The 13480-nt window shown below is 44.5% G+C and overlaps 1 protein-coding gene across 7 annotated transcripts in view; it reads right to left on the bottom strand.

Annotated features, from left to right (window-relative positions):
- Positions 1–13480, bottom strand: part of LRP1 (LDL receptor related protein 1) — a 452537-nt gene that overhangs the window by 329493 nt on the left and 109564 nt on the right. For 6 of the 7 annotated variants that reach the window (XM_053288908.1, XM_053288910.1, XM_053288909.1 and 3 more), the window contains one exon: positions 2683–2805. In XM_053288908.1, coding sequence (XP_053144883.1) covers positions 2683–2805 — 123 coding nt within the window. Of the gene's footprint in view, positions 1–2682; positions 2806–9509; positions 9600–13480 lie in introns of those variants that run through there. The other variant, XM_053288913.1, reaches the window with a different exon arrangement.

Below are 13480 nucleotides of genomic sequence, written 5' to 3'. Positions count from 1 at the left end.
TTGCTCTTGTTTATTGGAAGTAATACAAAATTTGATAATAGTATTCAGTTAAGGTTTTTTGTATTGGCAGCACAAGGATTAATTGCCCGTAATTGGAAAACTGCTAAAAATTTGAATATCAGTAATTGGTACAAAATAATATGGGAATATATGCTTGAGGAGTTTGTCTCAGCTCGATGTAATAATATTCAACAAAAGTTAACTAGATATGATTTCAAGCGAGTATGGAAACCTGTTATAGATACTATTGAGGCAAATAGGGTTTATTATAACCTGAGTAAGATTTTGGTTGAAAGCCCCCAGAGGCACAGCTAATGTGGCTCTTCATAGAAAGGTTGGGGTTACCACCTTGAAAATGAAAATCTGGTTTTGTATAATCAAATTCTGGCTGCATTTGGTTTTCTTCCCAGTCGGTTTAGCGCCTTTAGTATTAATTGACAGCTTTACATCTAAATGGGAAATAGCTCTGAAAACAAAATTGCACCAACTGGGCATGTCCCAAGAAAACCTTATAGGGAGGGGTTTAGATCAGGCAATATGTTTTGTTAGGCAACGACTATTCGACATAGATCTGCAGGAGGAGTGTGCTCGACTATCAAGGGGAATCTCTATAGGCTCTCAAAACTTCAGCCACAAACCGGCTGAATATTTAGATCATATGTTCTTACCTAAGTTTAGGGGAGCATTGACCCTTGCTCATTTGAATGCCCTTCCCTCTGCACTCCTAGACAGGAAATATAAACGAGTTCCATACACATTGTGTCGTTGCCCTTGTGGCTCAGGGGATATAGAGTCAGTTGTTCATGTTATTCTGTATTGTTAATTTTATAGGGATGCTCATATTAAGTTTATTGCTCCTCTCTTAAAGACCTCTCCTGGCCACAAGGATCAATTTTACTTGGATTTTTTGCTGTCAATTTTTAAATTTGTTACCTCTATAAATGTGACCAAGTTTTGTTTTGTTGCATCCAAACTTCGTAGAGCTTGTATTAGCAATTTGAATATTTTGTAAATTATAAATGTATTATTTTAAATGTTAAGCTGGTCTAAGGACCATAATAAATTTACTTACTTACTAATAAAACACACTCCTGGTTGAAATGATCAGGAAAATGATGGACTGAAATATCAAAAGTATTTAAGTGATGATTGATATACCTGTTATATATGGTTATACCAACAGTACATATTGTAAATGTTTAATTTTTTTTTAAAAAAAATTCGCTTTTATTTTGATGTACCACCAATGTATTATTCATCTTAAATAATAATGGGAATAATAATAAAGACAATAACATCCTCCCTAAATGCCTGCCTGGAAGCAGTAATGGGCTGGATGAGGGAGAATAAACTGAAGCTAAATCCAGATAAGATGGAGGTACTTATTGTGCGGGGTCAGAACTCTAGAGACAATTTTGATCTGCCTGTTCTAGAAGGGGTCACACTTCCCCAAAAGGAACAGGTTCGCAGTCTGGGAGTACTTCTGGATCCACACCTCTCCCTGGTTTCTCAGGTTGAGGCGGTGGCCAGGGGTGCTTTCTATGAGCTCCTCCTGATACGCCAGCTGCTCCCATTTCTTGAGATCAGTGACCTCAGAACAGTGGTACATTTGTTGGTAACCTCCAGACTTGACTTCTGTAATGCGCTCTACGTGGGGCTGCCTTTCTACATAGTCCAGAAACTTCAGCTGGTTCAGCATGCGGCAGCCAGGTTGGTCTCTGGGTCATCTCGGAGAGACCACATTACTCCTTTGCTGATGGAGTTACACTGGCTGCCAATAGGTTTCCAGGCAAAATACAAAGTGCTAGTTATAACTTATATAGCCCTAAACGGCTTAGGCCCTGGGTATTTAAGAGAGCGTCTTCTTCGCTATGAGTCCCACTGGCCGTTAAGGTCACTTGAGGAGGTCCGTCTCCAGTTGCCACCAACTCGTTTGGTGGCTACACAGAGGCGGGCCTTCTCGGCTGCTGCCCCGAGATTGTGGAATGCGCTCCCTGCTGAGATACGATCCTCCCCATCTCTGGCAATGTTCAGAAAACACCTGAAAACACATCTCTTCAACCAGGCTTTCTCAGCTTTTTAATACTTGTTTTTAAATTGTTCTGATTATTTAATTGTTTTATGAAGTTTTTAATGGTTAATCATTGTTTTATGCTTTATAATTTTTGTTTTAATTATTAACTGATTTTAATGGTGTTTTAATGTAAACCGCCCTGAGCCTTTTGGAAGGGCGGTATACAAGTTTTAATAATAAATAAATAAATAAATAAATAATAAGATTATAAGATTATATGGGAGAAGCTTAAGCTAGAAACCATTTTTCCTGACCAGTTAGCTTCCCATATACAGAGTTTCTTTTAATGGACTCTCAGATAGCCAGTCTTTGTCAACATATTCAGAAAGGCCCCAAATAAGATGCTAGGAAGTTCCAGGCAAACAGAAGCTACATGGGGGCATGAGGAGTGAGGGGTATTTTTCTGAATGGGATGATGCCATTCATGACGATGATCACTGGCTCCCGGGTCACTGTTTTTCACATCCCAAGCCTATGAGAAGAGTGCCACAAGCATGGCATGTAAGAATGTGAGTAAGCAGAGACCCATAATACCAATACAAGATGCTGCCTGGGATACAAGAATATGTCACCACGAGAGAGGAACAAAAGAAGAAGAAGATACATACAGATATCTGGTGCTTCATCAGAGCCATCTGGACAATCCTTCTCTCCATCACATCTCCAGCCCTTGGATATGCATGTGATCTGGTCTTTACATGCAAACTGTTTTGGGCTACATGTCTTCGGTGCTAGACAAAAAGAGGAATGAAAGGAAACAACACAAGATTAGCCTCTTCCACACCAATGAAAATAATTTCAAAGCTGGCTACTTAAAAAGCAGACTGATTCTGACCATAGCATTGGGCTCATCCATATTCACTATGCTTCAGGAAAGAGCAGGATTAAGACGTGGGGTATTAATTACAGCAAAACGAGAGCCAAGATCCAGTGTGCGCAATAGATTTTAAAGACCATTTAACTTGAATAATTTATCTCTTGAGAGCCGCAGGCATCTTTAAAAAAAATTATTTACATGCTTCTTCAAAAGAGAAAAATAAAATGAGAACCAAGTGGAAGGTTTTAAACTATTAGGGTGCAGTGTATCTGCCAAGGACAGCAAATGTGAATTCTGAATAATTAATTGGTAGGCTGTGAACATAACACTGAGAGCATCGTCCAACCATGTTTCTATGGGGGTCAATTCTAATTATAGGGATTTTCAAACTCTGATTTTACATGACATCAAACTCACGTGGAGAGCATCCCAGCTGCTGGGAGCGGGGGGCACAATTATCCCATGTTTAAGTCAAACAGTTGCTCCAAGATAACACAACATTGGGGAATCTGTACTAATCTTGTAAACACTTCCAAAGATACACCAGCCCCGTAATGGGCAATGCCGGAAGACAGTCCAAAATCATGTGGAACTGAATCCTGGTTCAGCTGACTCAAAATCGAAGGGTTTTTCTACTAATTAATGTCCCTGCAACTCTCGATAGGACACACAGGAAGCGGCCTTCTCCTGGATCAGACCATTGGTCCAACTAGCTCAATATTTACTTTGACTGGAAATGGCTCTCCAAGGTTTCAAGCAGGAGTCACCCAGTCCTACCTGGAGATGTCAGGAACTGGACTTGGGACCTTTTGCATGCAAAGCATATGCTGTACCACTGAGCTGTTTTAAGGATTGTTGAGATAACTGATACAAAGCTCTTTGAAATGCACCCTCTCTCTTGTTTCTCCACTGTCTGTTCTAGACTGTAAACTCCTTGGGAACAGGGACCTGGTTATGCAACTCTGCAAGACGTATTCTTTCTATGAAAGGATGGAACATGGCTTCCTTTAAGCTCTTTTCCAGTCATGCACAGACCAAACTGCATCCAAGAATGGAACCCATATGTCACTAAGAACTACTAGCAATCATCAACATCATCATCAATCATCATCTTCTTCATCATCATCCTTGCAAATGTGTTCACTAAAGCTACTAGTCCACAGAAGTTTTAACTAGCCTACTTACTCATCCATAGCTATACTAGTTATTTATTGACTGGGGGGAGGAAGCATTTATAAAGCAGTTCTGCCTGGTTGCCTGGGGACAATTCTTACTTGTCACTGGCAACCAGGCAAGTGGTTATATGCAAGTCTGCAATAAATGAAGATGAAGTAGTTCCCTGTTGGTACTATATCGGACAGCAGCGATACAGGAAGATGCTGAAAGGCATCATCTCACACTGCACAGGAGGAGGCAATAGTAAACCCCTCCTGTATTCTACCAAGAAAACAACAGGGCTCTGTGGGCGCCAGGAGTTGAAATCAACTTGACGGCACACTTTACCTTTCTATTAAACCATTCAGAGCTACGATGAAGTAGTTATATCCCTATAGCTACTGACCAGGGTCCTAAAAAAATTAGCCTTGAAGTTCACCATGTGAGCCTGGCCCAATCAGTGAGGCTGTTCTCACGAGCAGCCAAGACCAGGCTAAGGCAGAGAAGTCCGGGCTTGGCTGTCTGTGAAAACCACTGAGATCCACGTGGATCCTGCAGTGCCACGGCAGCTAGGTTAAGGGCGTGAGCATACCCTTAACTCAGGCTAACTGCTTGTGTGCAAGCACCAGCTGCTTCCAGCTGGCACTGGCACGGGAGTGGGCTCTCGACCGTCCCCAGGGGGGTCACCACAATGCACCACGCACTTGCACGGTGCATTGTGGGATCTCCAGGGGCCGGGATACGTCATCCCGGCCTCCAGAGCTCAGCACTGCTCATCTCATCTCGGTCATCTGGGCAGGAACTCAACTAAGTCAACTGTGGGGGAAGGTGAGTTAAAAGCAGCCTTCCCCCCGCATCCTCCCCGCCCGCTCTTGCCAATCATGAGAATCGCCCCAGTCTCTCTCAGCCGAACTCCCTCACAGGGTTGTTAGGAGGATAAAATGGGCTGGGGAGGTGGCAGAGAAAGGTGATGCAATTATTTCTGCATGGAACAGTTCCTCTGTACACATACAGAATGTCTGGCTAAAAGGTGTTTTTCAGAAGGCTGTTCATCCCTTCCAACCAGCTGACATTTGGAAAACAGATACACTTCTGTCGTGTGTTGAAATGATGGTCTATGGAGTCAAAACACATGAGCAGCTCCCAAAGGGAGAGGTAAACAGTGGGCAAGCACTGAAAATAAGGTTTGTAGCTCATTCAGTTTCTTCCAGTCAGAATATGCAATGCTGGTAAACTTCCAACTACCAACAGTGTTATAATTTTTGTTTTATGGTGCTACATTGCTAGGCCTAATAATGTCTGAGGATAAAACTTGCAGAGGAAGTTCTCAACAATGTTGCTGCATCGGCAGTTAGAAGAGAAGATGTTTGCTCTGTCTTTTGGAGTATGCTCAAATAGGTGCAACTTTCTATTAAAGGGGAGGTGAGGGGCAGGAGTGCCATCTACACAATTAAAGGTCCAAAACTGTCCCAAGCAGGTGCAGAACTCTACTGCAGCACTGCACAGAAACCACAAATAATAATAATAACAACAACAACAACATAGAAACCACTTATTTTTATTATTATTATTTATATTTTATATCCTGCTCTTCCTCCAAGGAGCCCAGAGCGGTGTACTACGTACTTAAGTTTCTCCTCACAACAACCCTGTGAAGTAGGTTAGGCTGAGAGAGAAGTGACTGGCCCAGAGTCACCCAGCAAGTATCATGGCTGAATGGGGATTTGAACTCGGGTCTCTCTGGTCCTAGTCCAGCACTCTAACCACTACACCACGCTGGCTCCACTCTGCTTCTGTTTCTGTCTCTGGATTGCATCTGTTGACAGAGATGCTGGACATCTTTCACTCTGAGCAGGCCAGAAACTAAAATCCAAATTCATAACTGAACACTTAAGAATATAAGAAATTGATATGAATGCCAACATATTTTTATTCTAGAATATTCTAATCAAATGTTATTTTTTACTACTACTATTTTTTACTACTACTACTACTACTACTACTACTACTGATTTATTAGCAGAAATAATGCTGTCTTGAGCACCCTGGAGGAAGGGGAAATACAGAATGTAATAAATATATATTTTTATAGTTAACCTTTTTATAAGCCACAAAATCTTATGCCACAATAAACCTGTTAGGCCTTCAGGTGCCACAAAACTCTTTTTTTTGTGCAGCAACTGAACATGGCTGCCCTTCTGGAAGGTACCCCTCTGTTCCTAATGGATGAGGGTGACAGATTGGCTATACAGTCTTATTACTTGTTTCTGCTGTTGTTGTTCTCCTCATTCATTTATTTAAAACTGGTGATGGGCGTGCTCCCACCCAGTCAGACTGAGAATTGGGTTCAGAAAAGATGAACTATCCCACCTGCCCCTGCCAACTCAGGAGATAGCTATTTCCCCTCCAAATTCAATTCCCAGCTAGGGATGTGCGAACCGGTTCGAATTCGAACCAGGGTAGTTCGATGGTTCGAATTCGAACCAAACCAGCCATCAGGTTCGAGCTGCAGGTTCGAATTTGAACCCAACTGAGGGTGGTTCGATTTGAACTAGTTCAAACCGGTTCAGAACTCCAAAAGTGAGTGGGTTGGTAGCTGGCACCCATGGGTACCTACCTTCCAAACCCCAAAGCAATCGGACACTCGTACGGTTTTTTATGAATTTTTGAAATTTATTTTTATTTTTTTCTCATAGGGTATAATGGGACTCGAACCAGCCCATTATCCCCTATTGTGAAGCACCTAGGGGCACAAAAGTGGGGTGGGTGATAGACACCCAGAGGTGCCTACCACCCACAAAGCCCCAAGGCAATCGGACACTCCTCCAATTATTGGTGAATTTTAAAGTTATTTTTGAATTCTTCTTAGGGAATAATGAGGATTGCAGCAAATGTATAGCTTCACGTCAGGGGGAAAGGGGTGGCCTACAGTGGAGTTTGGTGGGTGGTATTGCCCAAGGGGGGCCAGGAAGCTATCAGAGTTATTTGAAAGGAATTGGGCAAAAGGCTGATTTTTAAGTGATTTTTGAAGTTTACACGTCTTTAAGGTGTTTCTCCATAAAGAAGCATGGAGGTGTCAGCAAATGTATAGCTTCACATCCGGGGCAAAGGGGTGGCCTAGAGCAGAGTGTGGTGGGTGGTAGTGCCCAAGGGGGGCGAGGAACCTATCAGAATTATTTGAAAGGAATTGGGCAAAGGGCTGATTTTTAAGTGATTTTTGAAGTTTATGTGTCTTTAAGGTTAGCAATGAGAGTGGATTCATGGTTTGTCATTGAAAATCTTATATGCTACCAAAGAATCTACACTCAGAACACTTCAGAAACAACAAAACCCAGTACCCCATGGGTTAGCAACCTATGGGGTTAGTTATCACCCTCTGTGCACTACACCACCACTCACTCTGGGCCACCCCAGCGCCCCAAAAGTGGCTTTAAGGTTTTTCTCCATAGGGAAGAATGGAGGTTTCAGCAGCCCCATAACTGCGCTTGGTGGGTGCAGGGGTGGCCCAGAGCGAGGGTGCCAACCACCCCCATGGGTTGCTAACCCATGGGGTACTGGGTTTTGTTGTTTCTGAAGTGTTCTGAGTGTAGATTCTTTGGTAGCATATAAGATTTTCAATGACAAACCATGAATCCACTCTCATTGCTAACCTTAATTTTAATTATTTCAAAAATTTCAAAAATTCATAAAAAATTGTACGAGTGTCCGATTGCTTTGGGGTTTGGGTGGCAGGTACCCATGGGTGCCAGCTACCACCCCACCCACTTTTGGAGGTTCGAACCGGTTTGAATTTGAACCGAACCAGGGGAAGTTTCGAGCAAAACCAAAACCAAACCACCCCCTCCTGGTTCGAACCCGGTTCGAATTCGAACCAAACCAGGCAAAACAGTTTTGTGCACATCCCTATTCCCAGCCTGTTTCAAACCATGTCATGTCCCCTGATGGTTATTGGGACAGCACAAGGTGTGATCCCTCCTGCAACCCACAACACACCTCCCTCTCATGCCCCCGCTTGTCATATTTTGTTCCATTTTAGTTAATACTAAAGCCTTCATATCTCATGTTTTTGCTGCTGCTGCCGCTACCACTGCTACCGCTACCTTTGTCATAACTCAACACCAGACAAAAATCCCTTCCCTCATTGGAAGTACCTTCTTCAGATTAATGTGGCCAATGCAAGAAGTCCCAGTGTCACTTGTGAAGATGCTACACCCATCTTCTCATTCCAACATAAATCAAGTCTTTTAATATTTATTTGTGCCTAATGTTAAGCTAAGGGCCACCTGGATAAGCTTTTCTGCAGAAAGGGCAGTCGGGGGTCTGACACTGTTTAATCTAGGGGGAAAGGGTAAATCACAGGAAGGCTAACTCCCTAAGCCTTTTACATAATAATTCAGCTAGAGGAAGACTGGAAACTCATGCCATTTTTGTTTCAGTTTGATGAGTGGAAACTACTGTCTGTTCTGTGTCCACTTAATTCAACAACATGTTAATAGCAGGAGAAGCCAAACACAAGGACTGACACCTCAAACAGCTGCTGATTCGGTATTTGGCATCTCTGTCTTATGCACACAAGAGGCCGCTACAAAAAACCAGGGGAAGTTTGATCATTTCAAAAGATGGGGAAATTATCATAAAGAAGTACTTTTCCATGCAACATATGGCTAACCAAGAATCTTACTAGATTCAAAATAGCATCAGTTATATATGTGGATGGGAAGAATATCCAGAGTAAAACACAAAATGATTCCAGATTCAGCATGGAAAGGATTCAATGCATTATGCTCCCATCTCCTCCATGCTCACTACCAGACCACGGATTTGTGCAGGACATGATTCCTACAAAACACCTCCGTAGTAACTGGGCATCACCTGCGCAATATGTCAAACATAATATTAGAACGATTACATGGACAAGCCTGTGTTTCAGCCATGTCAAAGATGAACAGATTGCACCGCCATGGCCACTGTCTCCACATAATAGTGCACACTTCCACTGAGGAGGTTCCTTTACAGGAAGCCAGGCTGCACACCAGGAGCTGGGATGGTGCACAAGACACAGCAAGAGGGGTAGTTCCTCCAAGTGCCTTCCCCAAGGAAAGCACTCCTCTCATCACTCCCTGCGCACACCTCCTGTCACATCCTGCACTCCGTTCCAGCCACCAGGACGGTATGGGGCTCGGCTTCCCATAAACGAGTCCCCTTCCACCAGAAGTATGCAGTACTGCACAGAGATGGCCATGCTGCAAGCAGCAGGCTTTGCAAGGGACCAGCACAACAATGCCATGTATTTGGATTTGAAGCGGCCAAAGCACAGGCCTGATGAACAGAAGTCTGTCTGAACACAGACTCCATCCAGTCTGGGGGTAGGGGAACCATAAAGGAGGCAAGCACCACAGCATTTGTGAGCTCCCAGGGGTCTATGGTTGCCCACTGTTAGGGACAGAATGCTAGGCTAGATACCTCTTCTGAGGTTTGCACAGGCAGGGGACTCCCATGATTCAAAACTTAATCCTGGTTCCATCCGATGTCTAAATCAGTCCAATATCTGCTTCACCAGGCTCAAACTGTGGGTCCTCTTCAATAAAACAGAGAAAAGAGTAGCAATCTACCCCCAAAACCATGGGGATGCTGCGACTGGTAGAATGAGACAGGGAAGCTTGATGTAGCATGGTGTTTCTCCAATATAGAGAACAAACCCCAGGAGGCTTGTAGGGCTTGATCCAACAAGGCAAGTCTAATGGCTGATGTGATGAGAAAAATCACTCATAGAAGCCCAATTGAAATTAGAAGGACAAGTAAGGCAACACCTAACTTGTCCTTTTAATTTCAATGGGACTACTTTGAGTAATTTTCTTCATGTCCGCCACTGTTCTTCTAGTCACTGAGTAGCTTTTATGTCTCCAGCCAGAGCAAAAGGAATCTTCCCTCTTGCCAGCAAGGAGTACACTGGAAAAGGGATACAACACACAGCAGGGATGCTACTGTAGAAAATGCACACATTTTCTAGGATATTTGTAACACTGCTTGCTAAGCTAAGGAAGGCATTAATTCATGCCACGTCTCCTGCTGCGAGGGCCTATTCTTCAAGGAGGACATTCTACATGATGCAGCTGCTATCTGCTAATTGCTGCCCATCTTCTATGCCTTGGAGCTTTGTCCAATCACACACATGAAAAATAAATAGCCAAGGAAAGCCAAAAAGTCAATGCCATTAGTACTGATGGAGGAACTGTGCTGCAAAAGAGCAATAAAACCACAATCCAAAAAGTATTACAGTGTCCAAGGAACAAATGGATTCAGAATGGGATGGGGGGGAGGACTTTTGCTCTGCAGGGATCACATTCCTGTAATGCCTGATCTGGACTACTGAAGTACAGCAAAGAGGTTGGTAGGTAATTCAACTACACTATTGCGCTCCAAGCAATGTTTCAGAGGGCTACCCCTAACCAAGTCTAGGGGCCCAGGCCTGTGGACTGAAGCAAATTTACAACTCTGTCCTTTGCTCACTCGACCTAGAAGCAAGCCTCACTGATTTCAGTAGAACTCATTCCTGAATTACAAGTGCTGAGGACTGAGGTAAGACCGAGACCTACAGCTTTCAATACTTCAGCTTAACTCTGCTGTGGACTGGACCATAAGCCCAAAATGACTGCGAGTGAAAATCTCTATGCACGCAACTCTTAAGTGGATAACCCGAGACATTTATAGCCAAGTGGGGGATTTGAACCAGTGCCTACAGAGTACCCAGCAGCTGCAGATCAGCTCAAGAGAGTTATAGCACAGCCAAAGCTCTAGCTTATCTGTTATTATAATTGGATATTCTTGTTAAACCATCCCTATAGCTGACCCCTGGGACCTGCCACTCAGACACAAAAGGCATTCCGCTTCCCCTGGCCTGCCTCCTCCGTTCAGGAAGACTTCTCTTCCCCCCTCCCATTAATCTCACCCCTATGAGCCTGTCAAAGGGCTTTTGGAGAAACCCAAGCCTCGTCCTGGATTTACAGAGCCTGTCACAGCAACGATATCCTCCAAGGCCTCAACACTGACGAAGCATGACCTCCCGCTGAACAGCGCCGTGGGGACCAGCCTCCAGCAGCACACCCTCCCTCCTCCTCTGCAAAGCGGCAGCAGCTTCCTTCTCCTTGCCACAGTCAGGCTGGCTCCCCAGAAATCATGTTTGCTCAGAGCATTACTCAAATCACTGTCCTCTGACTGGCCACTCGGCCTTTGAGTGGAGCTCAGGCTCAGAGCAAAATGTGGCAGGAGGAACTACAAGTCAAAAAGCCACACTTGGAATCGTCATTCAGTGGGTCGAACCTTAAAAGCGCACGCTGACCCCTCCCCTGCCCTCAGAAGATTCTCTTCTTTCGAATGCAGTTAAAAACAAAAAAGATCCGTTGTGGTGTCTGAACTGTTCTTGCTTTACTCTAATCAACTGCACAGAAATAAACTGAGATCAGAACTCAAGGCTGGAAGTGTGTTTCAGAGCTGTCTATTCCAAGCAATTTGATTTGAATAAACCATGATCAGTCGGTTCAGACATCACAACAAGTCTTCCTTGTTTCTTACCAAAATGGGAAGTAGAATTCTTCTGAGGTTTGCGCAGGCAGGGGACTCCCAGGGTTCAAAACTTAATCCTGGTTCCATCCAATGTCTAAATCAGTCCAATATCTGCTTCACCAGGCTCAAACTGTGGGCCCTCTTCAATCAAACAGAGAAGAGTAGCAATCTACCCCCCATGGGGATGCTGCGAATGGTAGCATGAGACAGGGAAGCTTGATGTAGCATGGTGTTTCTCCAATACAGAGAACATACCCCAGGAGGCTTGTAGGGCTCCCTGTAGTTCTGTAGCTGTCACCTGACCCTCACAACCAGAACAGTCAAGAAAATAACCCCATCTCTCAGAGGCTGGGTTGGACTAATTCCTATCTCCTCCAAGATCCTGCACCACCCCACCCTGTTTGATTATGCCAGCCAAGGCATGCATTGTTTAAAGAATAGACCAATTTTACTCTGGTGAGAGCTGAAATGTCTATAGGAGCAAAAGGAGTGACAAAGATGAAACTAGACTGCAAGCAGAAATGTACTCAACAAATAAGCAAAGACCTCATGGGGCAATCTATCCAATCCCTTTCCCACATTCTGAAAAAGAACAGTACCAGGAGGGCTACATTGTTTGCTTTCTCCGAATGTGTCATTTGGTCTGAACACATTTCATTTTCCAGTCCAGAGATCACCCCTTGGAGCAAAGTTCATATCTCAATCTCTGAACAAAGACAACATTTGCAGAGAAATCAGCAGTTTTCATATATCACAAATTAAGGTCGTTCACACAACCACAAGGAGGTGGGCTCACATGACCACAAGGAGGTGAGCCCAGTCACACACACACACACACACACACCACACAAGTGTTGCAATGGTGAGGCAATTGGGAGATGGGAGGAAGTCAGGCCTCCAGATACCGCACAATATGCAGTGCGTTGGGAAGGCTCCATGCTGCTTGGCCACTCCTTCCCCTCACCTCTATGATCAAGACGGCTGGTGGCAGCCCCGGAGCAGCTGCTGGAAGCATAAACACCCACATGACCAGGGAGTGAGGTAGGAGACACAGGCTTGTCTTTGAACCTCACTTTAAGCTTGGGCTGAAAATCCAGGCTGTGCAGTAGAGGAACAGCAGGACTGGGAAAGATCTCAGAGCTTCTCAAAATCAGCCCTACCTGGGCAGCCCTGCCCTACCCCCTTAGAGCTGGTCATGTGAAAGACCTTGTTATATTTTCACTCATTATCTATACACAGAGTCAGATCTAGGCCATGGTCATGGGTGTCTGCAAGTGACTGCTCATCTAGAGCAGATGTTCTCTAAGTCAGGATCCTTGCAGTTAATTGCTGGACCTGCGGTACATCACACAGAAGATACTGTTAACCAGGCAAGGCAGAAGGCAGTCTAATATTTATATCAAGCTTGGCCAACACAGAGAGTTCATAGAGAAGCCAGGGGTTGTCTAAAGTGGGCACTGGCTGAGGGTCCATGCCCATCAGACGGCCCACATGGCTGGTCTGCCATCTGAACACCCAGTATTAGTGGCAGAGATGGTGCACATCAACCAAGAGACTTGTGCTGCCACTGTACCCATGAACTACAACTACAAAAGGAAGACTTCCCAGAGACCTCTGCATCATCACAAGGCCTTGAAGAGATGTTCCTACTGGGCAGTGTGGGTGAAGGAGAAGCTGCTGAGATGACACAGGAGCCTCTGGGAGAAACACTATCGGCTGAAGGGTAGGGTGAGAGAAGGAGGAACTTGTGTCAAATTTTAGGTTGGCTCCTCTTTTTCCACTCTCTGTCCCCATTGGCAAATGGAATGCTTCTCGTAGTGAAAAGGGAGAAACTATCACTGCCACAGGTCCCACCCCCAATTGATGATGGG

The sequence above is a fragment of the Hemicordylus capensis genome, chromosome 2 (assembly GCF_027244095.1).
Source record: "Hemicordylus capensis ecotype Gifberg chromosome 2, rHemCap1.1.pri, whole genome shotgun sequence".
In the NCBI taxonomy this organism is placed as follows: domain Eukaryota; kingdom Metazoa; phylum Chordata; class Lepidosauria; order Squamata; family Cordylidae; genus Hemicordylus; species Hemicordylus capensis.
Note: the sequence above shows the minus strand (reverse complement) of the source record. Positions and strands in the feature narration are given on the sequence as shown.